At 55.9% G+C, this 20,628-nt stretch overlaps 2 protein-coding genes across 4 annotated transcripts; both read left to right on the forward strand.

The window, feature by feature from the left end:
* Positions 1 to 371: 371 nt before the first annotated feature.
* LOC128807878 (extracellular serine/threonine protein kinase FAM20C-like) lies at positions 372 to 5,800 on the forward strand. Of its 2 annotated transcripts, XM_053978552.1 has the most exons (10): positions 372 to 970; positions 2,421 to 2,596; positions 2,684 to 2,762; positions 3,268 to 3,360; positions 3,546 to 3,661; positions 3,957 to 4,137; positions 4,253 to 4,362; positions 5,041 to 5,122; positions 5,234 to 5,293; positions 5,375 to 5,800. In XM_053978552.1, exons 1-10 carry the CDS (start codon positions 492 to 494, stop codon positions 5,607 to 5,609), a joined length of 1,611 nt encoding a protein of 536 aa, XP_053834527.1. In that variant the 5' UTR covers positions 372 to 491; the 3' UTR covers positions 5,610 to 5,800. The 2 variants fall into 2 exon arrangements, 1 of the variants encoding a protein (XP_053834527.1); XR_008437303.1 differs by lacking the exon at positions 5,375 to 5,800 and having other exon boundaries at positions 5,004 to 5,122.
* A 1,923-nt stretch (positions 5,801 to 7,723) lies between these two features.
* SUN2 (Sad1 and UNC84 domain containing 2) lies at positions 7,724 to 18,994 on the forward strand. 2 transcript variants are annotated; one of them, XM_053977878.1, is made up of 18 exons: positions 7,724 to 7,819; positions 8,235 to 8,392; positions 8,960 to 9,132; positions 9,279 to 9,413; positions 9,604 to 9,699; positions 9,891 to 9,984; positions 10,170 to 10,240; positions 10,497 to 10,624; positions 10,955 to 11,176; positions 11,257 to 11,334; positions 11,422 to 11,465; positions 12,546 to 12,711; positions 12,797 to 13,024; positions 14,398 to 14,482; positions 14,570 to 14,685; positions 14,831 to 14,998; positions 15,418 to 15,510; positions 15,626 to 18,994. In XM_053977878.1, the coding sequence occupies exons 2-18, from the start codon at positions 8,265 to 8,267 to the stop codon at positions 15,737 to 15,739; spliced, it is 2,139 nt and encodes a 712-aa protein (XP_053833853.1). In that variant the 5' UTR covers positions 7,724 to 7,819; positions 8,235 to 8,264; the 3' UTR covers positions 15,740 to 18,994. The 2 variants fall into 2 exon arrangements, 1 of the variants encoding a protein (XP_053833853.1); XR_008437163.1 differs by lacking the exon at positions 15,626 to 18,994 and having other exon boundaries at positions 14,835 to 14,998; positions 15,418 to 15,506.
* Positions 18,995 to 20,628: the final 1,634 nt, after the last annotated feature.

A 20,628-nucleotide genomic window follows, 5' to 3' on the forward strand; every position in this document is an offset into this window, starting at 1 on the left:
TTTCTGAGAGTGCAGCTGTGATGAACATGGAAAATGGGCTACATAGTGCTTGGCAGGGTGTTTGCTGCAGATGGGCAGAACCATTTGAATGCCCTGTATTCAAGGAAATGTTCTGCAGTCCTGTGCAGGTGACAGCACAGAAAGACAGGACAGTGGGGAGTCATCTGCAGCCATTGCTGTCCCTGAGCCAGCATTGCAGCTATTGATTTGGAACTTGCCCTGTTCACTCTAACCTTGGCAGTGCCAGCTCGACCCTTATCAGCGCTGATAAACCCTGCCACAACCTCCTGTCCCATCCTGGTGGTGTCACACCAGGTGCTGTGGTGACAGATCTTTCCTGCCACTCTGCCCGTGCGCCAGTTGGTCTTTTGCTGCGATGCTCTAAATCCTGGAAACCTCTCTCCTATTTTTGTACAGAGGCTACAGCCATACGAACTTTTTTAACCCTGCGTTCATGCCCATCCCTTGGCGAGTGTTTTGTGTGAGGAAGGATGCGGTGGCGGCTGCAAATGCTGTTCCAGAGGAAACTTAAAATCTGCTTTCTCTTTCTTCTGTTCTTGGCTCTTGTCGTGCACCTGGTGATGGATTTTGGTCTCCCCAAAACCCACAGGTCCTGTGGCTGCGATACTAAAGCATCAACAGCCACGGGTGTCCTGTCAGGCAGCCCCATGCCAGGCAGCCTCAAAAAGCTGAGCCTGCGAATCCTTCAGGATTTCAGTGGAAGCAACGATTCCTTGGAGAAAAGTTCCCAGCCAGAGAGAGCGGGGCTGTACTTAAGGGCTGGAGAGCCAGGGGTCCAACAGCAGCATGAAGAGGCGAATGCAGAGTGGACCAAGGGATCAAAGCTGGCAGCACTCTTCAAGCATCCTCTTTACAACATCCCGGTCCCAGAGGTGACAGAGAAAGACAAGCTGTTTATCATCAACCCCATGGAGAAGTTCAGCCTGCGCAGTAGCGGGAGTGATGAATGGTGAGGAGCAAGCTCAACCCTAACTTGCATTTGGGGGATATGTGGGTTTGACGGGACAAGCAGCAGGGACCAAACAGGGACCCTTCTGTAGATCAACATCCTACCCCAGAAGAGCCCCGATTACTGAGTATGCTATTCTCATATCTCAAATCCTCTCCTAGCCCTGAATTTTGGGGCTGCTACTCATAAGCTTGTAGCACACAGCAAAGCTAAAGGAGACTCTGGAATTATTCACTGAATTATGGATATCTACTAGGTGATCTCCTCAGCTCCTTCCCTTCCCCAATACAGACTAGCCTGTAGTATCTTTGTCTGTATATGAGGAAATCCTCACTCTAGATTTCTAATCAGTTTTATTCCCCTCTCTTGGTATGTTGGAGATGCAAAGCCTGAAATTTAGGTACCATTCCTGTCCTGCATTTTGCATGATATTGCGTGACCTTGTTAGGCTTGGCCGTATGATGAGCTCAGAGCTGACAGCTGTCTATTTTAATCTTTGGACTACTAACCTCTAATTAGGAGGGAAGATATTAAAAGCTTTAGCATTGTAACACATAGCAGCTTCCTTATGGAAAGCACACCTTCCAAAAGTGGTGCCTGCTAGAACTAGGAGAGAATAAAAGCTGGCTTAAGAACTGGTTTCCACAAATGGGCATTTGCCTTTTCTCTGAGGACCACCTATGGGTAGCCTTGGGTCTGGTTTGATGAAATCAATGCACAGTCTGTGTTCTCTTAGCGAGAGACATGGATTTGGGTTATAGAGGCCTTGGGTTAACTGTCCCATTGCAGTGCCAGTGTGTGCTAGTCCAGAGGTGGGGCAGATACCCCCGGGGGCTCCCTTGTATGCCAGAAAACTGCAAATTTGCAGGATGCACAGAGGCAGGGATAGTGCTAACCCAAACCTATCCCCCTGGGGAAACCAACCCAAGGGGAATGGGTTGTTGAGGATGGGAGTTCAGGTCAGTGGTGGGGATGGCTGGGAAGCCCATGCTTCTCCACCCTTGTTCTGTGTACACACGTGTCCCCAGTAAGCACAGGGAGGGGTGTAGCAGACTACTCCTGGGAGCCAATCCCTTAGGTAAAAACAGTGAGATGATCTGTTCAGCAGGGAAATAAATGCATGGATGAGAGAAGCAGGATCAACCCAGGAATTTTCCATGGGGGATGGAGGGAAGACACTGTGTCCAATCCAGCCATGCTGGTGGGTCTTCCTGGCCACCAACTTTGGGTGGGATCTGCCAGGTGCCAAGAGCCCCATGGAGACCATATGGGGCAGGGAGTTCTGCCACCATGAAACCTGGAAGCCATCCAGGGCTTGCTCTGGACTTTCTCCCCACTTCACCCTCCAGGCACTGGCTCCCAGGAAGGGCCCGGGCACACGGGCCCCATCCTGTCCCAACTAAAAGCTGTTGTCATTGTTGTTGGGGTGGTGGTGGCTGTTGGGCTGCAGGGTCAGCAGCAGTAAAGCCGAGACGCTCCTCCCGACAGGGAAGACAGCCTATGACACCTACCCCACCTGGCTCAAATTCCACATCGGCATCAACCGCTATGAGCTGTACCCCCGCCGGGACCCCTTGTTGCCCACGCTCCTCCGGGACTTGGCCACGCAAAGGATCATCAGCTCGGGTACCACTTCCCTGCCTGTACCCCTGTCCACACCCCTGCCCCGCTGCCTGCTGCCTGCCTCCCTCATCCCCATGTGCCTCCTTTCAGTCCAGAAGTCCGGCGGGACCCAGCTCAAGCTCATCATGACGTTCCCAAACTATGGGCAGGCCCTCTTCAAGCCCATGAAGTGAGTAGAGCCTGGGAGAACCCTATAACTCACCCACATGGTCCTGTTAGGTAGTGAGGAGTGGCCAGAGGAGACCATGGAGGGAGAAATGGAGAAATGCTTCATGTGCTGCCTCGCTTCAGCACCTCCATCCCAAAACTGAGGCGAGCAGAATGGTCCCGTTTCCCTTTCCTTCCCTGGTGATGCTTGCTGCAAACTGGATGCAGCTTGTGATGGGGTAGTGACCTCCAGTGGTGGAAAGAAGAAGGTGGTCCATGAGGACCATCCAGGAGCCTCCAGTCCATGAGGGCTTCCCCACCCCTTGAGTTGGAGGCAGGGGTTGCGTGGGAGCCTGGATAGGGGGCTTGGAGCCACCCACTCATCAGGAAATGACTGGAGGAGACTGGGTCTGGCTGTGTCTCCAGTGTCACAAGGGAACACAAGGTGAATGGTGGTTTGGAACTAATCCTATGCTTGGAGTGACCCCATCCATGATGATTGCCCCCACTGTCCCCTCTCCTTCCAGGCAGACCCGGGACCAGGAGACCCCCATTGATTTCTTCTACTTCTCAGACTTTGAGCGGCACAATGCAGAGATTGCAGCCTTCCACCTGGACAGGTGAGCATAAGCTTTGCATCCAAGCCTGCCCTCCCATACTGGCAAAGCACCAGAGAAACTGCTCCTTCATCCCACCTCTCGCTCCCTGTTGTGAGGGGTACCTGTGTCTCCTGTCAGTTTTAATAACTTGCTATTTTTAAACCAGCTGAGGTCAGTAAGAAATTGTTCCAAGTTCTGTGTTTCAGGATCCTGGATTTCCGGCGAATTCCTCCAGTTTCTGGCCGTTTGATCAACATAACAAAGGAAATTCGGGATATCACCACAGACAAGAAACTGGCCAAGACTTTCTTCATCTCCCCAGGTGAGCTTTCATGCTCTCCATCCTTTCCTGTGGCCACCTGGATGGAGCTCACCTGGTGCTGGCTGCTGCTGCCCTGGCTCCCCCCGCACTCAGACAAACTATCCCACTGGGGATTGTTCCAGCTCCCATGGGTACCCTGCACAGGCCTTTGCTCCTCACAGCCTCCCTTGCCATTGTTTTGCTGGTGGCACATGGCCAGAGTGCATGGAGCATCCTTCCCTGGCTGTTTGCTGGACCACTCTGCCTGGGGGTGCCTTCCTTCTCTTTGTCAACCTTTGTTTTGTCACCTGGCCAGCGGGTAACGTCTGCTTCTATGGGGAGTGCTCCTACTACTGCTCCACCGAGCACGCCCTCTGCGGCAAACCGGACCAGCTGGAGGGCTCCATGGCTGCCCTGCTCCCTGACAAGACCCTGGCCAAGCGCCGCTCCTGGCGCAGCCCCTGGCGCCGCTCCTACCACAAGAGCAAGAAGGCTGAGTGAGATGGGGCATGGGGGGTGTGGGGATGTGGGCCAGCAGAGCCATGGGATGGGAGGGGGCTTCTCCACAGCCGCTCTCATGGCCCCATTGCCCTCCCTGGCCTCTGCCACCAGGTGGGAGCTGAACCCCAACTACTGCGCTCAGGTGCGAGAGACACCGCCCTACGACAGGGGCCATCGCCTCCTGGATCTCATCGACATGGCAATCCTCGATTTCCTCATGGGTGAGCCCCTCTGTGTCTGTGCTGAGGGCTGTGGAGGTCCCTCAGGACCTAGAGGCCCAAATGGCTCTGTGTCCCGTGGTACTATGCCCTGCAGGTTTGTGTGCCAAACTGTTGTTCAGGCTGCAGTGAGCTGCAGTCTTACTCGCAATGAGAGCACAGGGCTGTGCCACAAGGGCATTTCCCGGGCAGAAGTCGAAGGTCAAGAGATTCCGGAGAGACCCAGCTGAATACCCTGGACATGGGGACCACCTTCTAGCACGGTCTCACATGCAGCCCCTGCAGAGCCAGAGGTGGAGATGATGCTGCCCAGGGCTCTTGCTGCCTCTCCTGTCCCTGGGCTGCTTCTTCCTCCCTGCGCTGTCCCCTCACCAGCATCTGACTGGGAGAGTTTCCCATCTCCTAATTCCTGACCATCCAGCCATGCCTTTGCCATTACTTCTGCTCCATTTGCCACTGTTGTCCCTCTGTGGGGCTGCTGGGATGAGAAGGGGCCTGGAGACCGTGGGGTCTCTGCTCAGTTCCCCTGCACAGGCATGGCCACCAGATGGACAAGTTAAAGGTGCCTCCAACCCTTTTCCCTGGGCTCTGGGTTTCAGTCTCACACCAGAAGAGTGCTCTGTGTCTTTGCTCCGATCTTCCAGCCCACAACCTGATGCCAAATTTGTTGGCCCGCCACAGGCAACATGGACCGGCACCACTATGAGACCTTTGAGAAATTTGGGAATGACACTTTCCTGCTCCACCTGGACAACGGTCGTGGGTAAAGCTGGGGAGTAGGGGGGAGCAGTCACAGCAGAGGGGTGGGGGGAGACCTCCAGTCTTGCTGAAATGCCACCCTGACACATCCTTATGAGCTTCTCCCCATCCCCAGCTTCGGCACACACTCACGCGATGAACCGTCCATCCTGGCCCCTCTCCAGCAATGCTGCAGGTAAGGGGCTGCCCCCACCCCGGATCTGCTGTTGGGAAGAGGCTCCTCCTATTGAGACCTCTCCCTCCTCATCTCTGGCAGCATCAAGAAGTCGACTTACCTGCGGCTGCAGCTGCTGGCCACCCAGCCCTACCGCCTGAGCGACGTGCTGCGGGAGGCGCTGGCCACAGATCCACTGGCCCCTGTCCTGGCTGAGCCCCACCTGCAGGCACTGGACCGGCGCCTGGGGAAGGTGCTGGTAGCGGTGGGACACTGCCTGGCCAGAGCAGCCCACCAGGAAAAGGTGCTGGTGGATGATGTGGGGCCATGGGTGTGACGGGGGCTGGGTATCCTGCTGGATTGGGCTATTTTGGTGCGCTGCCGAGGGTGCTGTGGGGATCGATGTGCAGCTCTGGTTCTGTGTAACGTCAGCTTTTGGTGGTGCCAGAGCTGGTGGTGTGATGAACCAGGAAAGCAGGTTGTAAGGATAGGTGGGACAGGGAGGGAATTTAAATAAAAAGGTTGGCCTAGCGGAGAAGACACAAGCTGTGATCTTCCCCACCAAGGCTGCTTTCCCAGCCCTGGCCTGTCCTTGCATGCCTGGATGTGTCACTTCAGCTCTCCAAAGCCTTTTAGGAAAGGGTAGGGATTTTTCCTGCCTTTCCCCAGCAAGAACTGCCAAACTGCTGGCAACAGCTGGCAACCTCCTTCTGCCCCACCCCCATGCCCAGCACGGTGATGCCCTGGTGACCCCCAAAAAGAGAGCTGAGACTCCCCACTGCTGGTGTGGGGTAAATGAGGCAGAAGCTCCCAGCTACACACCACTTATCTTTGCCCCAGTCTTCCCACACCCACTCAAAAACTCCCATGGCTCTGACATCACCACCTCCTCCACAGGACCAGGGATGCAGCAAGGACAGATCCCACTCCCCTCAGAACATCCTCCCAAATCCCCCAAGAACTGCCTCTGACTCCCTTCATATCCAAAAAAGTGGCTCCTGAGGATGGATTGACCTGGGGCTGTGCACCCTACTTAGTGCCTGGTGGCTCAGCACCCAGCTTATCCCCTGAGCCTCCCAGGGGGGTTAATCCATGAAGGGTTACGTCAGGTGCCATTGTGACAGCCACTGCCACTGTGCCCAGGTTGGGACACGAGATTGCCATCTGCATGGCCAGAGATAAAGGTGCCACTGGGGAGGGGAGATGTCCTGTGTCCCCGCCAGACACTTGCAAAGGGATGGCAAGCCACGGGAGGGGGTGAAAAAGGGCAGCTGGCACAGTAGGAGATGGAGCTGGAAAAGCTAGGCAGAGATTTTGGCTGGAACAAAAAATGGGCTCAAAAGGAAGGGAAAAAAAAAAAAAAAAGGGAGACAAAGAGGATCTGTCTGTGTTACACAACGGGGCTGGGGACGCTGAATCGGGGTTTGTTGCGATGTGCCCCCCCAATGCTGACAGCACGTCCTCCTGCCACTGCCCTGGCTTGTGCCCCAAAGCCCAGTACATGGAGGAAAAGGTTTCAGGGCTGTTTTGCAATAGGTTCCTTCCCTTCTGCCAGCTTCCTAGTATTTTACTCTTTATATAAATACCTTTTTGCCCTATACGCAAGGCCAGGGGGACCATTCCTGCACCCTGCCCCAGAGAAATAGCCTAAACAACCGTGTCTAGATACAGGTGGCCAGTTGCCCTGACTCTCAGAGCTCCCCCAGGCAAATCTTTTTCTGAGGCACCGTCAGATTTAAAACGCGAGGTGTGGGGGGGTGACTGGTTTTTTTTCAGCCTGGTGAGTTTGCACAAGGTCCGTTCAAGGTCCCATGGGAGCAGCCCGGTTTGGCTCACACGCCCCTGACGAGCCTGCCCAGCCGCCCGTGGGGAAGAGCAGCGGCAGCGGGGTGTCTGGTGCCAGGCAGCAGAACACGCCTGCCCAGTCCAGGCAGCGTGGGCACCCGGGTGTCGAGCGGGGCTGCCCACGCCCCAGGGATAGGTTCGGCCGTGTCGCCGTGACGCGTGGTGCGTGGGGTGCGGGGATTTCTCGCCCCACCGGGACCAGCAAACCAGCCACCCCAGAAAAGCCCAAACGGCTGGGGTGCAGCCGTGCACCTGGGAGCTCCCATTTTGGGCCAGCATCACCCACACCCTTGGCTGGCAGCGTGGGCTGACTGCTGCCCGTGCTGGGCACGGCTGAGGAACCCCAGGGCTGAGGTGTTTGGGGACCAGGTCCCGGTAGGCAGCAGAGTGCGGATGGGCCCTCACCACCGCCCCCCGCCCCCCCAGAATGATGAAAAGAAAATGAAATAAAAAGAATATGCCTGTGGCGGTAATAATAATAAATAGCAATAATGACGATGATAAAGAAGAGGTCCCCAGAGGCCGGGGAAGCGGTGGCTGCCCCCCTCTCCGCGGCGGCGGGGCGGGGCGGGGCGGCGGCGGGGGGGTCCGGGGGGAAGGCGGGAGGCGGGTGCCGCCTTCCCCCGCAAAACAAAAGGGAGCGGCGGCGAGAGCGGCCGGGAAGGACGGAGGGGATCGTTCCCCGCTGCGGGGCACTTGCCGGTGGGTTTGCGAGGGGAACAGCTCGGCGGGGGCAAAGCCGGGGGCTTGCGGGCGGGCCGGCTCCGTATCGGGGCCTTGGGGGAAAATGCGTCGGGCCGGGGGCGCGTCGGGGCTGGGGGCAGCCGCTCCACGCGCGGGCGGTCCGCGGAGGGGAAAGGAGGCGAAGGGGTTTATCGGCCTGTACGGGGGGGCGGCTCCATCCCGGGGCACCCCACGGCCGCCAGCTCGGGACGGTGTTCGGTGTGGGCCGGGACCCCTGCCACAGGGGTGGGGTCCCCGCCAGTGGGATCCCGCTGAGTGCGTCCCTCCAGGGACCCTGCCGCTGACACTTCCCTCTCTCCCCCGCCCTCTCCCCACCTCCAGGGACCCTGCCACTGCCACTTCCCTCTCTCCCTCGCCCTCTCCCCACCCCCAGGTGAGCCGAGCTCCCCTCCGTGCTGCCGCCATGTCCCGCCGCAGCCAGCGCCTTGTCACCACCCGCTATTACCCCGGGGACGAGGATGCCACGACCAGCAGCAGCAGCACATCTCTGCTGGGTGGGACACAGCTCCCCTTCAAGGAGACCACCGGCAGGTTAGTGGGGGGCACGAGTGGGGGGTTCCCCCTGCCCAAATCTGACAGGGGCGGGGCATTCCATCCCTCACCAGGGACCGGGCACCTTCCTGCGTGGGGTGTGGGGATATCTCGCAAAAGGGAGCGTGACGGTGAGCCCGACGCGTTCCGGCATGGCCGCCTTGGCACTGGCTGTACCCCTGCTCCAGCCAAAGCCCCGCGCTCCCAGCGCAGGCACCTCTGCGTCCCCGCGGGCCCGGCACGGGAGCCTGCCGTGGGTGGCCGGGTGCCAGCTCCCAGCTGCGGCTGATGGCGGGAGGGAGGAGGGAGGTGCGCTGCGAGTGCCGGCCGGAAAACCGCAGCGGTGCGAGCGGAAGCGATGCCCGGGACGGGCGGGAGGCCTCTGCAAAGCAGACGTTGCAGCCTTCGAAAGCTGCCGCCATCCGGTGTGGAGGAAAGTGATGCTGGTCGAGGGATTGGGGTGAATTCCCCATTTCCCCCCATGAGTGCACTGTGACACCCCCTCCCGCCGCCCCCCCCCCCCCCGTAACCACACATGTCTGATGAGCCTGTTCTCGCCTCCCGCAGGACGATCAGGAGGAAATCGAGTAGCACAAAGCGCCTCTCTCCCGCCCCCAGCACCCAAACCTCCTACTATAGCGAGTCCATGATGAGCGAGTCCTACCTGGGGGGCAGCCGGGGCCTTCCTGCCCTGGGTAGCTCCATGTTGGATGATGACCTGGACAGCAGCATGTACTGGGGTGAGCCCTCTCACTCTCCTAGGGCAGCTGGGGACCTCCCTGGACACTGGAAAGTGTTGGGGCAACTGCCCAGGCTGGCTGACTGGGTTGCCCCTTGTGGAAGTGATGGTGGTGATTTCTCAGTGGAACTCTGTGTTTTGGGGCAGGTGGAGAGCTCTCCACCAGGAGGAGAAGAGGCACGGGGGACACCGAGTCCAGTAAGATCAATGGGGTGCTAGAGAGCAAGACATATGACACCTACACATCTTCATCTGGCTACTCCTCGGAGGACGACTACGCTGGTAGGGATGCACTAGTCTGTCTGTAGTGGCAAGAATGCAGGGGAGGCATCCCCAGGGGGACAAGCCCAGGGCCTGGCTGTACCCAGTGTGCTGCCAGTCCCCACTAGATGCCACCCCCAGTGCAAAGCCTTTGCTGTGGGCAATGCACTGAGATGCTGTCTGCGTTGGTGACTTGCTGCTTCCTTTCCAGGTCACTATTACTCCAGCCAGAGCAGCTCCGGGTCAGGTCTGAGAACTGCAGCCTCCCGGGTGGGCTCCTTCCTATGGCAGGTGTTCACCTCCCCAGGTGAGTGGAGGGCTGGCAGGGGCACTTCTAGCAGAAGTGTTCTTGCCAGTCAGCATCCCTACTCTCCAGGTGCTGTGTGTGCTTTTCCCTGTTTGGGTGGAGGGGTTTTATCCCCTTGTGATGCCACCCTTGGGCATGGAGGGGACATGTCTGTCAGGACTCCTCCTGAGGCTTGTTTTTTTTCCTGGCAGTTCAGTTCATGGGGTGGCTGTTCTCGGGGCTGGCAGGGGCCTGGCGCCGCCTCACTGGCACAGCTTCCCACCTGGACAGCGTCCCCTTCTCCAGGTGAGTGTGCTGGGGGGGACACTAGGATGGGGGAAGCACAGGGAAAACCTGCAGGACCCTGGAAAGGGGAGGCATATTTGGGGTGGTGGGTGTCTTGTCATCTTTGTTTTCCCTCTGGCCCCCATCCAAAGGTGATGGAAGGTGGCTGCAGTCCTACAGGCACCTCTCTCTTCTCCATGCTCCAGGCGCTACCCACGTCTGAAGAGGTCCCTGCTGCTGCTGCTGCTCCTCCTGCTCCTTGCTGCTGCCGCCTACGGTGAGCCACCTCCCTTGATGTGCTGCCCTGAGATCTGGGGCAGTGCAGAGCCTCCCACTGCCATAGCTGGGGGATGGGATGGCCTGGAGCTCAGTGCTCATGACTTCTTGTAACCTGGTCCATCTGCATCCCCGTGCCAGTGTCTCCTGGCAATCCCTGGAGATGCTGATGGCTGAGCCTCTGCATGTCCACCCTGTCCACTCCTGTGGCCCATTACCAGCCTGTGGTTTTGACCATCTCGTCCTTCTGTGCCCAGGAGCGTGGTACTTCTACCCGTATGGGCTGTCGACACTCAGCCTGCCTTCCTTCCCATGGTGGGGAGCTGGAAAGCTTTCCTCCTCCTCTGATGTTCCTGGGGCAGGGGACCTGACCACGCTGGACCAGGTAAGCCTCAGCAAAGGCATGACAGTGGCCCAGGTGGAATGAGTGCCTTGCAGAGAGAGCTGGGGTTGTGTGATCCATGGCTGAACAATTGCTTCCAGGGTATGAGGAATAGTGGAGAACGGGGCAGATGATGGCCACACACTGGCTCCCCCAGCTTGTGGCCATCTCACTCTTGGGGTGTCCCGGGGATGGAGCCTTCTCCTGGGAAGCAACAGATGAATAAGATGTCACTGACTGAGGAATGAGTGGTGAGGGTCCCCTTTCACAGGGGTCCTGTGGAGCAGGCACTTCCCTGGAGGGCTGCATCACACCCTGATTTTGTCACTGCAGGGGGGACACCGACTCCTGGCTCGCTTCCAGTCCCTGGAGAAGCGCTTTGAGGCACTGGAGGCTGAGCTGTCACGGTGGGAGCTGCGTCGTGGGGCGGCAGCAGTGACAGCAGGGGGAGAACCACCCCCGGGGGACATCCTTGCGCTGCTGGAGGGGCTGGTGAGCCGCCGGGACGCGGGGCTGAAGGAGCATCTCCACACTGACATGGCCAACCACCTCCAGGTGAATGACACGGGGAGTGCAGGGAGATGGGGGTGGGCAGGGCCAGGCTCTGATATTCCACCCTGTTCCTTGTCCTTCAGGGTGAGCTGGATGTGCTCCGAGCCCAGGTGCAGAGGGATTTGGACGGGCGCCTGGGCAAGATGGCACAAGCTTCCCGGGTAAGCAGATGAGCATGTGGTGATACCTGGACAGGACACCCTCAGCAGTGGTGTCGTGGGTCTCACCCCTTCCCCTTTTCCTGGTAGGAGATGGAAGCACGCTTGCTGGAGCTGAACTCGGAGTGGCAGAGGTAACACTGGCTGTGGGGCAGGGCCACTGCTCTGTTGGGGGCAGGCAGGTAGCTGGGTGAATGCCCCTCAGCCAGGCTGAGGGTTTGCAGGCCTGGCTGGGGACAAAGGAGAGATCAAGAGGCATAGTCTGGGGAGGAAAGGAAGGAAGGATACATATGTGGGTGTCTGTAGGAGCCAGCACTGTGCCCTTCTGGCCAAAATGGCCAGTGGTATCCTAGGGTGCATTAGGAACATTAGGAAGGGCATTGTCAGTAGGTTGAGGGAGGTGATCTTGTCCCTCTACCCTGCCCTAGTGAGGCCACCTCTGGAGTGCTGTGTCCAGTTCTGGGCTCCTCAGCACAAGAGAGACATGGAGCTCCTGGAGTGGGTCCAGCGGAGGGCTATGGAGATGATGGATGGACTGGAGAATCTCTCTTATGAAGAAGGGCTGAAGGAGCTGGGCCTGTTCAGCCTTGAAAAGAGACAACTGAGAGGAGAGCTCATCAATGTCAGTGGCTGAAGGGAGAGTGACAAGAGGTTGGAACCAGGCTCTTCTCAGTGCTGCCAAGCAGTAAGATAAAAGGCAATAGGCAGAAACTGAGGCACAGGAAGTTCCACCTGAATATGAGGAAGAACTTCTTTACTGTGCAGTAACTGCACGCTGGAGCAGATTGCCCAGAGAGGTTGTGGAATCTCCCTCACTGGAGATAATCCAGAACCATCTGGACACAATCCTGTGCCATGTGCTCTGGGATGACCCTGCTAGAGCAGGCAGGTTGGACCAAACGACCCACTGTGGTCTGTTCCAACCTGACCCATTCTGCAGTTCTGTGGCTGGCAGCAAGGCTCCAAGAGCAATGGCAGCAAATGACCTTTGTCACTGTTGTTTTGCATCACTGTGAATGTGGTCCTTCAGCTGAGGGGTGAGCTGAGGATGCTTTCCCATGGGATGCAGTAGAAGAGGTCACTGCTACTGGAATTAAAACTGGGTCTGGAGATGAGGTTGAGCATAGGTGATGTGGGATGAACCTCTCCTTCTAGTTTGCAGAGGGGAACTGGGCCTATTGGCTCGAGGTTTTGTTATCTTTCTTTTGGCACAGCTCGGTACAGGAGAGCCTGCGAGGCACCTTCCAGCAGGAGGTGGGCAAGCTGGAGCAGGAGGTGGCAGTGCTGAGGAGGGAGCTGGCAAGCCTCAAGTCAGACCAGGAGGTGATGGGGAAGCATGTGAAGGGGATACTGGAGCAGCTGAAGACAGTGCGGGCTGATGTGAGTCCCCGGTCCCCAGCCTGTTTGGCAGAAAGGCAAGCAAGGGTTCCTGCGCCGGGGCTGAGCTCTGTCCCCACTGTTCCAGGTGGAAGCGCAGTTCCCAGTGTGGATCAGTAGGTTCCTGTCACAGTCCCAGCAGGATGGTGCTGCTGCCTTCATCCTCCAGCGGGAAGACTTGCAAGCAGAGCTCCAGGCTCTGGAGCACAAGATCTTTGCAAAAGTCCTGGAGGACCGGAGACTGTCAGCACGGGATGCTCAGGCAGGTATTGGAGCGGCCCTGCGGCAAGGAGGGACTGCAGGAGTGACAGAGGAGGTGAGTACTGGCCTGAGCCCCAGGGACATGAGATGACCACAGAGTTGGGCACTGTGCCCCCAACTTCGTGTGTACAGGGGGCTGGCATGTGTGCCTGGCAGATGGCAGAGGCATTGGGACAGCCCCCACAGCTGGGATATTGATCCTGGGCTCACAGGATGCAAGAGCACCCTTGAAACTCCTTCTCTGCCACTCCCTTCTCAGTTTGTACTTGCTCTGTGCTCTGGAAGGGGTCACAGGTGGTAATACCTGCAGCCCTGCAAGGCTCTCACTTGTCGCTGCTGTATTTTGAGGACAGGTGAATAAAGCGACACGACTCCTGTGTCTTCTCGGAAGGCAAAAGCTGAGTTTATTAGAAACCACACATTCTTTTTATAGACAGTTACGATAAAGGTGGACCTGATTGGTCCTTAATCGATATCCCTCACACCATTGGCTAATTAGGAGCAACACCCTTCTTGTAAACATCTTACAATTAACAACAAGGTCAAAATACCAGCTGCAGGATTGTTTTAATTCTTTCTCTGAACTTGCTCAAAACTTCCCAGAGGAATGTCTGGGAAAGTTTATCTGACTTTCTTCTCTGACCAGTTCTCAGCATCCACACTTACTGTCTTAAAATCCAAGCTTCTGCTCGTGCATCCTTCACCCAGAACGTGGGAGAGGTGCCAACAAGGCTTCCATGGGTGGAGCATCTTGCTTATCCCCATTCTTCAGCAGTGCTGCGGAGCTGTTTGGTGCAAAGCATTTCAGCAGAATGACACCAAGGGGAAAAAATGAGCTTGCTTGCTTTGGAAAGAGTTGCTGGCAATTCCCTGTGGAGGTAGTGGAGGGGAGGATCAAGCTGGGATTAGCAGTCCCCATAGTCTGTGCGAGCTTTGTGCACTCCATGAAGTTTAGACCTAAAGTGGTGCTGGCAGAGTCCTAGCTCCTTAGGCTGGCTTTGGCTCCAGAAGGATGTTCCAGCCATCTCCTCCTTCTCTGGATGGGGAGAGCTCCCATCAATCCAGTGGTTCAGGGCAGGAGGGACCAGCCGATTATTCTGGGTGGTCTGTCAGGTTGTGTCTGGTGCTACTTCTCCTCCCTCTGGGCCAGCCCCTCTTGGGGACAGGCAAGTGCAGCATGCCTGGGTGCTGCCCCTTCACTGCACAGCTCCTCTCCCCTGGGGTATTTTTAGCAACCTCTAACAAAGTTTCCCAGCCAAATGCGCGTCCTCTTATTTTTGCCACGGTGATTCATCCCCTGGCTGTTCTATCCCGTGGCTGTTTTGCGGGAAGGTCCTTGCACTCTCTGTCCCTGCAGGGGCAGGCGGGTGGGGGGCAGGATGCCTGCCTCAGTTTGTCACCCTCCTGTGCTCTCTGCTCCCGCTGCAGCAAGTGCATCTCATCGTGGGCCAGGCCCTGAAGCGCTACAGCGAGGACCGTGTGGGGATGGTTGACTATGCCCTCGAGTCAGCAGGTAAGGTGGTCAGGACGAGCCAGCTGTCCTGGGGAGGTGACACAGGGGCTGGCCTGCAGCTTACCTGCTGCCATCCCCTCATGCCAGGGGCCAGTGTCATCAACACTCGCTGCTCAGAGACCTACGAGACACGGACAGCGCTGCTGAGCTTGTTCGGCATCCCCCTGTGGTACCACTCACAGTCCCCCCGTGTCATCCTGCAGGTGGGTGCTCAGTGGGAGGGCTGGGCTGGTTCTCAGGGGGTTTTATTGGGCTTTGACTGTTGCTCCAAGCCAGCAGCCAGGCTGGTGGGAGAAAAATGACTCTGATGGTGGTAACATTGCTGGCGTCTCACTTCCATGCTCATAGCCAGATGTCAACCCTGGGAACTGCTGGGCATTTCGTGGCTCCCAGGGCTTTGCTGTCATCCGCCTCTCTGGCATTATCCGCCCCACGGCCGTGACACTGGAGCACATCCCAAGAGCCCTCTCACCGGAGGGGACCATCCCCAGTGCCCCCAAGGACTTTGCTGTCTATGTGAGTGCCCTCACCCAGACCTGAGGGGGGCGGGGGGAACACAGTGGGAAGGTGCTGGAAGGGATGGCTAACAAATCCCATACCTGGCTGTGGGGTGCTCTGGGGGGTTAGTCTTAGCTTGAAGAAGACGAAGAAGCAATACTGGTGGGGAGAGGGGCATCACTGAGTTTCAGAAAGATTTTGGGGGGAACACAGGGACAAAGGGGCTTGAGTAGATGTAACTTTTGGTCTTCCCCCCCTTCATCCTTCCCCACTGGTCCCTGTTCCCATTTGTCTATTTTGACCTGGAAGAGCAGGAGCAGGGGCCAAGCACGCTTGCTTCTCCCTCTCCCTCTTCTGCCCTGGATGTGTACATCACCTCTGGTCTCCCTCTCTGATGACCCCTGGTTCTCCCTTTCTGCCTCCCTGCCCTTCCATAGGGTTTAAAGGAAGAAGGAGAGGAGGAGGGCCTTCTCCTTGGACAGTTCACCTACAACCATGATGGCGACCCCATCCAAACATTTTACTTGGAGGTAAATACTTTGCCCCTGGAGCACCTGATCCCCAAGAAGAAAATGGGGCCTCTGGGGTCTCTGAGCTGTAGAGAGCCCTCAAGGTCTCAGGTTTTTCTCTTCCCTCCTCCCCAAGGGTGACTCCATGGGCACATACCAGCTGGTGGAGCTCCGGGTGCTGAGCAACTGGGGCCACCCCGAATACACCTGCATCTACCGCTTCCGTGTGCACGGGGAGCTGGCGCACTGACCCCCGGCCCCGCGCGGGATGAGGATGCTGCCGGGCTGACAGCAGGAGGGGATGCGTCCGGTTCACTGCTTCGCACGTAGAAATCCTGGCCTGTGCCAGCAGCCACCCCTGGAAGCTGCTCCCCTGGGGGGAAGAGAAGAGCTGGTGTTGAAGGGGTGAGGCTTTCACTCTTCCAAGGACCAGGGTGGTGAGGCAAGAGCATCCCACGTGGGTCCTAGCGCAGCCTGGCTTGTTTTCTTTGTGTATGGGACGTTTTAACTTTTTAAGCTAACTTTGTATCGGGTTTGCGCTGCCCCCCTTCCTGTTGTCCCACTCCTTTCTAGCATGGCCAGGGCTTGGGAAAGGGGTGTGTCATTTTGTGATGTGCTTCATGCGGGCTTGGGTGCAGGAGATCGGTGTGTGGGACCATGGTGCCTGACTCAGTGCTGCCAGAGTAGGTGGGAGCCACTGGTTGTGGCCACCAAGTCCCCTCCACACAGGGTCACTTCTCTTGCCTTGGTGTTGGTTTGGGTAAAGATCTCCAGCTCTCCAATGCTGGGTTGGCAGAGAGGAAATAAGACAGTATTAATGAAGTATTAACATAAAACTAATGGTTTGGAGCAGCAGGAGGAGAGGAGCGTGGCACATGTTGGTGGCAGAGCCCACCTTGGTGCTGCCATCCATCCACTCCAAGCCCTCCTGCTGACAGTAGCTGAGTTGGGTCTTACTGATGCTGTTGGCCTCCCTGGCTGGCTGACTCCCAGTGTTAAGCTTGATGATGCTATTGAAAATTCCTGTTGCCTGCTTTTCCTTTGGGGTTTGTTCTGATATTTTTTTTTAAAGAGGGGTGGGGAGGGGAGCTATTTTCCAGTTGGGGTGTTGAGGTTGGTTTTTTTGTCGGGGTGGGGGTTTGTAGTAACAAAGGGAAAAAAGACTTTTTCCATGCAATTTGTACTTAACCAGAGAATGTTACATGGTTCCACTTGGATGAGTGGCTTAGATGTGGAGAGGGCTAGAGCTTTGTTTAGTAGAATAGCATACACAGTAGGATAAGCTAGAATAAGATGAGCAGGGCTGTTTAAAATATGGGCCTCACATTGTTGGTGGCTTGGTAGCCTGGGTCCTCTGTGCACTGCTGCTGGTGGGGTGCTGGAGGCATTCCTGCCCTCCTTGCTCTGGATGTCCTCTGAGACTGCAATGCGTGGCTGTGGCCTCTTGCCCATGGCTGCATCTGTATATACTTGACTGTTAGCAGCAAGTGGAGCTGCTGCCCCAGGGCTCTGCAGGGTTCCTGGGGGGGAGATGGGGCAATCGCCAGGGCTTGCAGAGCCACCCCCCGCCTGCAGGGCTCCCTCAGCTCTCGGCTCCTCGATGGCTGGCACGGGCTGACCTCCTTTCTGTAGGAAGGGCTCCCTTTTCCTCCTACCTCTCCTTACTGGCATTGCACTGTTCTCAGCCCTGGCTGTGGGAGGACTGGGCTGGAGCAGGAGGGGGAAGCTCTGCCTGCAGTGGGCACGTAAATCTTGTCTGTACTGTTGGGATGGGTGGAGGCACAGCAGGGGTTTGCAGGAAGGATGCACAGGGACCTTCCCCAGGCTGAGGGGTGCTAGGGCCATCTGGCCCTCCACCTCCTGGCTGCCTGCATCACACTGTTTGGCTTATGTTATTGGATGGTGTTAACAGCCTCCAGGTTTGTGTTGTGTTTCACTGAAAGAAAAGCTTAAGAGCTCATGGTCAGTGTTTCAGCCCTGTCCAGTGCTGGTATCATCCTTCCCCTGACACCATGAGAGCACTATGTATTGATTCCCACTCTGGTGGTCTCTGCTTGAAGCACTGTAGGCGTAGAGGAGGAGAACAAGGGGCTAAAGAAGTGTCTCCTTTCAGCATCAGGCAGAGCTGCTGAGCCTTGACTCCTTCCATGCCAGCCTGGGAGGGTGAGGGTGGTGGCAGTACACCCCTCCTTGGAGCAAGGGGTTTCCTTGCTCCAAGCGGGGGAAGTGAGCTCAGAGGGCACAGTCCTGTCTCCCAACAGGTTAAAATTACCCTGTGGAGCCTCTTGCAGAGCTGGGAGGCCCTGCTGCAGGGAGAAAGCTGACCTGGAGCCAGAGCCAGGGACTATAAATTCTCTCCTATATTGAGCGTAGTCTTAATTCTTGGCACCCACAGCCAAAGTTATTTTAAACTTGTCTACAGCTGCCCACTTGCCTTGGAGTCCTGTCCATGAGTGCACTGAGCACATGGAGCTATGCTTTTATGAATGCCTATACCTGTTCTGGGTTTGGCAGACCAGCTCCTGTATTTATTTGAATCATAAAGAGAAAGCAGAGATGAGGCTCTCCCTTTTTCTCACCTTTCTCTGTCTGCTGGAGCAAGAGCTATAACCATGAGCCTGGGAAAACCCCTTTTCTTACATTCCTTCTGGCTCCCTGGTCTCTGGCTTGGACTGTAAGAACAGACAAGGTCTTTGCCCAAGAAAAAAATGATTTTGTGGTAAATCAGGCATGCTGGTGAGAGGCAGGAAAGGTGACCTCTTCCCCTGAAAAGGGAGTTGTAGTGCGATCTCTGCTCCTTCCACATGGGTGATACCTGCTGTGTCTGGGTTAGGGAGCATTTGGCTTTACAGTGCAAGCTTGCCCTGTCCTTTGGACATGAAAATCTTTGCTCCCTGGACCTACCAGTGAGAGCTCATCCTGGGGAGTCATGCTCTTTTCTAGCTGGTTTTAGAGGCCTCACCATGCCATCTGTGTGAGGATCCCCAGGAACATATGCTGAGGCTACATGTGGGTTTTCAGCCCCCAAATTCAGCATCAGTGCTGGGCTGCAGCCCGAGCACCTGTGCCAAGGGCCAGAAGCCGCTGGCTCTCAAGATTGGAGCTTGCAGGATTTCTGCAGCACTTCCCAGAGCTGCAAAAGAAGAGGGCACAGAAAACTGCTGCTTCAGCATGTGCTTCTCTGCCCAGGGGTATTTAATCCCAGAGCTGATGCCGAAGATGATCCTGGTGAGGCAGGAGAAATGCAGAACAGCTGTGGGAGCAGATTTCTCGTATTTACTCTATTTCCCTCCTGTATTCTCCCTTCTTCTCAGTTTGCCCTACACACGTTATGAATTAGCCCTGCAGAAACAGATGGTTACAGACAGGAGTTTGTGTTTGATGCTGTAGCCTGTTGCAAATGCTGCACTGTTTTGTTCCTTTTATTTTTTAATCAACAGATTGTAATTTATGCCTATGCAAGAAAAAAAAAAAAAAGACCAAGACATAAATTATATCAAAACTGCCTAGTGTGGTTTGGATGTTTTGTAACTGAATTTGCTGTTGGGAATGATGCAGAGCTAGTAGTTAGACAAAGCTATTCTTGGAGCTGTTCTATGTAGTTTTATGACAAATCCTTATTTTCCAGCCTGAAGTACTAACTACAGGGCCAGTTAACAAAGTTATCACCTTGTCATTGAGCAGACTTGAGGATGAAAAACTCCTTGAAACAATGCTGAAAACAAGACTTATTCCTAAAATCTCAAATTCCTTGGGACTAAAAACTTCTACTAGACTTAAGTGTGTGATATCATGGCTGTCCTCATTCTACAGTCACCTCCCAAGCCTTCACATCCTCTCCCTTACCATGAGCAGAGCCCAGCTTGGCCCCAAGGAGCAGCAAGTGAAACTGGGTTAGCAGGGACAAAGCCTGACACAAAGCCAAATTCAGGGAATCTGCTTGCTTCTCTTTTCCTTCACATGGGCTAACTACTCATCAGCTACAAAGCAAGCAGAAAGGAAATACTTAATTTTCCTTAGCGTGAGGAAGTTAACTTAGTGCATAAAAAAGGCTGAAAAATGGGAAATTGAACTGCCTTGAGGAGGGTAACAACCTTGTCTGCTTAACCTGGGCTTGGAGGAAGGCTTATATTGAGGAATACTCATGCAGCTCCTCCCCCCAGAAGACCACGCTAGGGCCAGGCTTGCTCTCTGCTGGCCCTGGACCAGCCCTTTCAAGGAGGAGAAGGGCTATGTGGGCCTCAGCTCTGGCTACCACAGCCCAACGCTTACCTATGAAAGGGCTGTGCAGAGCAGAAAAAGCCTTTGTGAACCTCTGAGATCAACTGAGGAGACAGAAAAAGGCTCCTTGCAAACTCTGGGGAGTCCCACTGTATTTGCAGAAACAGGTGAGGTGCATGTCCCAGGAAGCACAGTAGGCAGGCACTGCAAGTGCTGTGCTAATGCTGCATCCTCTAGCAGAGTTTCTCAGAGGGGGCTGGCCCCAAGTGATTTGCGAGAGCTGCTCTTCACACCCACTCACATCTCACACTGCACAGCTCACACCACACCCGTGTTCTCATTTTACCACTCTGCCACCGTGGTGCACATCATTTTGGCCAGAGTAAAAGCTGTCGGGGCTGTGCAGAGGCTGAGCAGCAGCTCTCTTGTGCTGTGCCATGCTCTGCCCTGCTGTCACTATGAGCATAGCCTCCTCTTATAGCCAGCAAAGGAACCTGGTGCCAGTCAAACCAGCTTCCTCTGGATTTCAGCCTGGTTTTCCAGAGGGACAAAAATCAATAAGACACACTTTTACTTGGAACAAACTTTTTTAAAATTTATTTTATAGATCACACCAGCCTGAGTGATCTGTAAATGCTGGTCACAAAAGAGAGATCACACCACCTCCTTTGCACAAATTGAAGTGAACCTTCTTTCAGTCTCGGCAGTCTCCTTCATTTGGAGCACAAGGAATGGAGAAAGAGAAAACCGCCTGGAGCTCCCTGCTCCCCTCAGAAGCAGAGGGCAGTGAAATCAGATGCAGTTTGATGCTGCTATAGGGCCAGAAGACAAACAAGCCAGGCCCTCGTGCCCTGCTTAGCCACACCTCACACCCCCTCACAATGCGGGTGCTATTAGTGTTGTAGCCGCCTATAGTTC

This window comes from Vidua macroura, chromosome 5 (genome assembly GCF_024509145.1).
Source record: "Vidua macroura isolate BioBank_ID:100142 chromosome 5, ASM2450914v1, whole genome shotgun sequence".
Taxonomy (NCBI): Eukaryota; Metazoa; Chordata; class Aves; order Passeriformes; family Viduidae; genus Vidua; species Vidua macroura.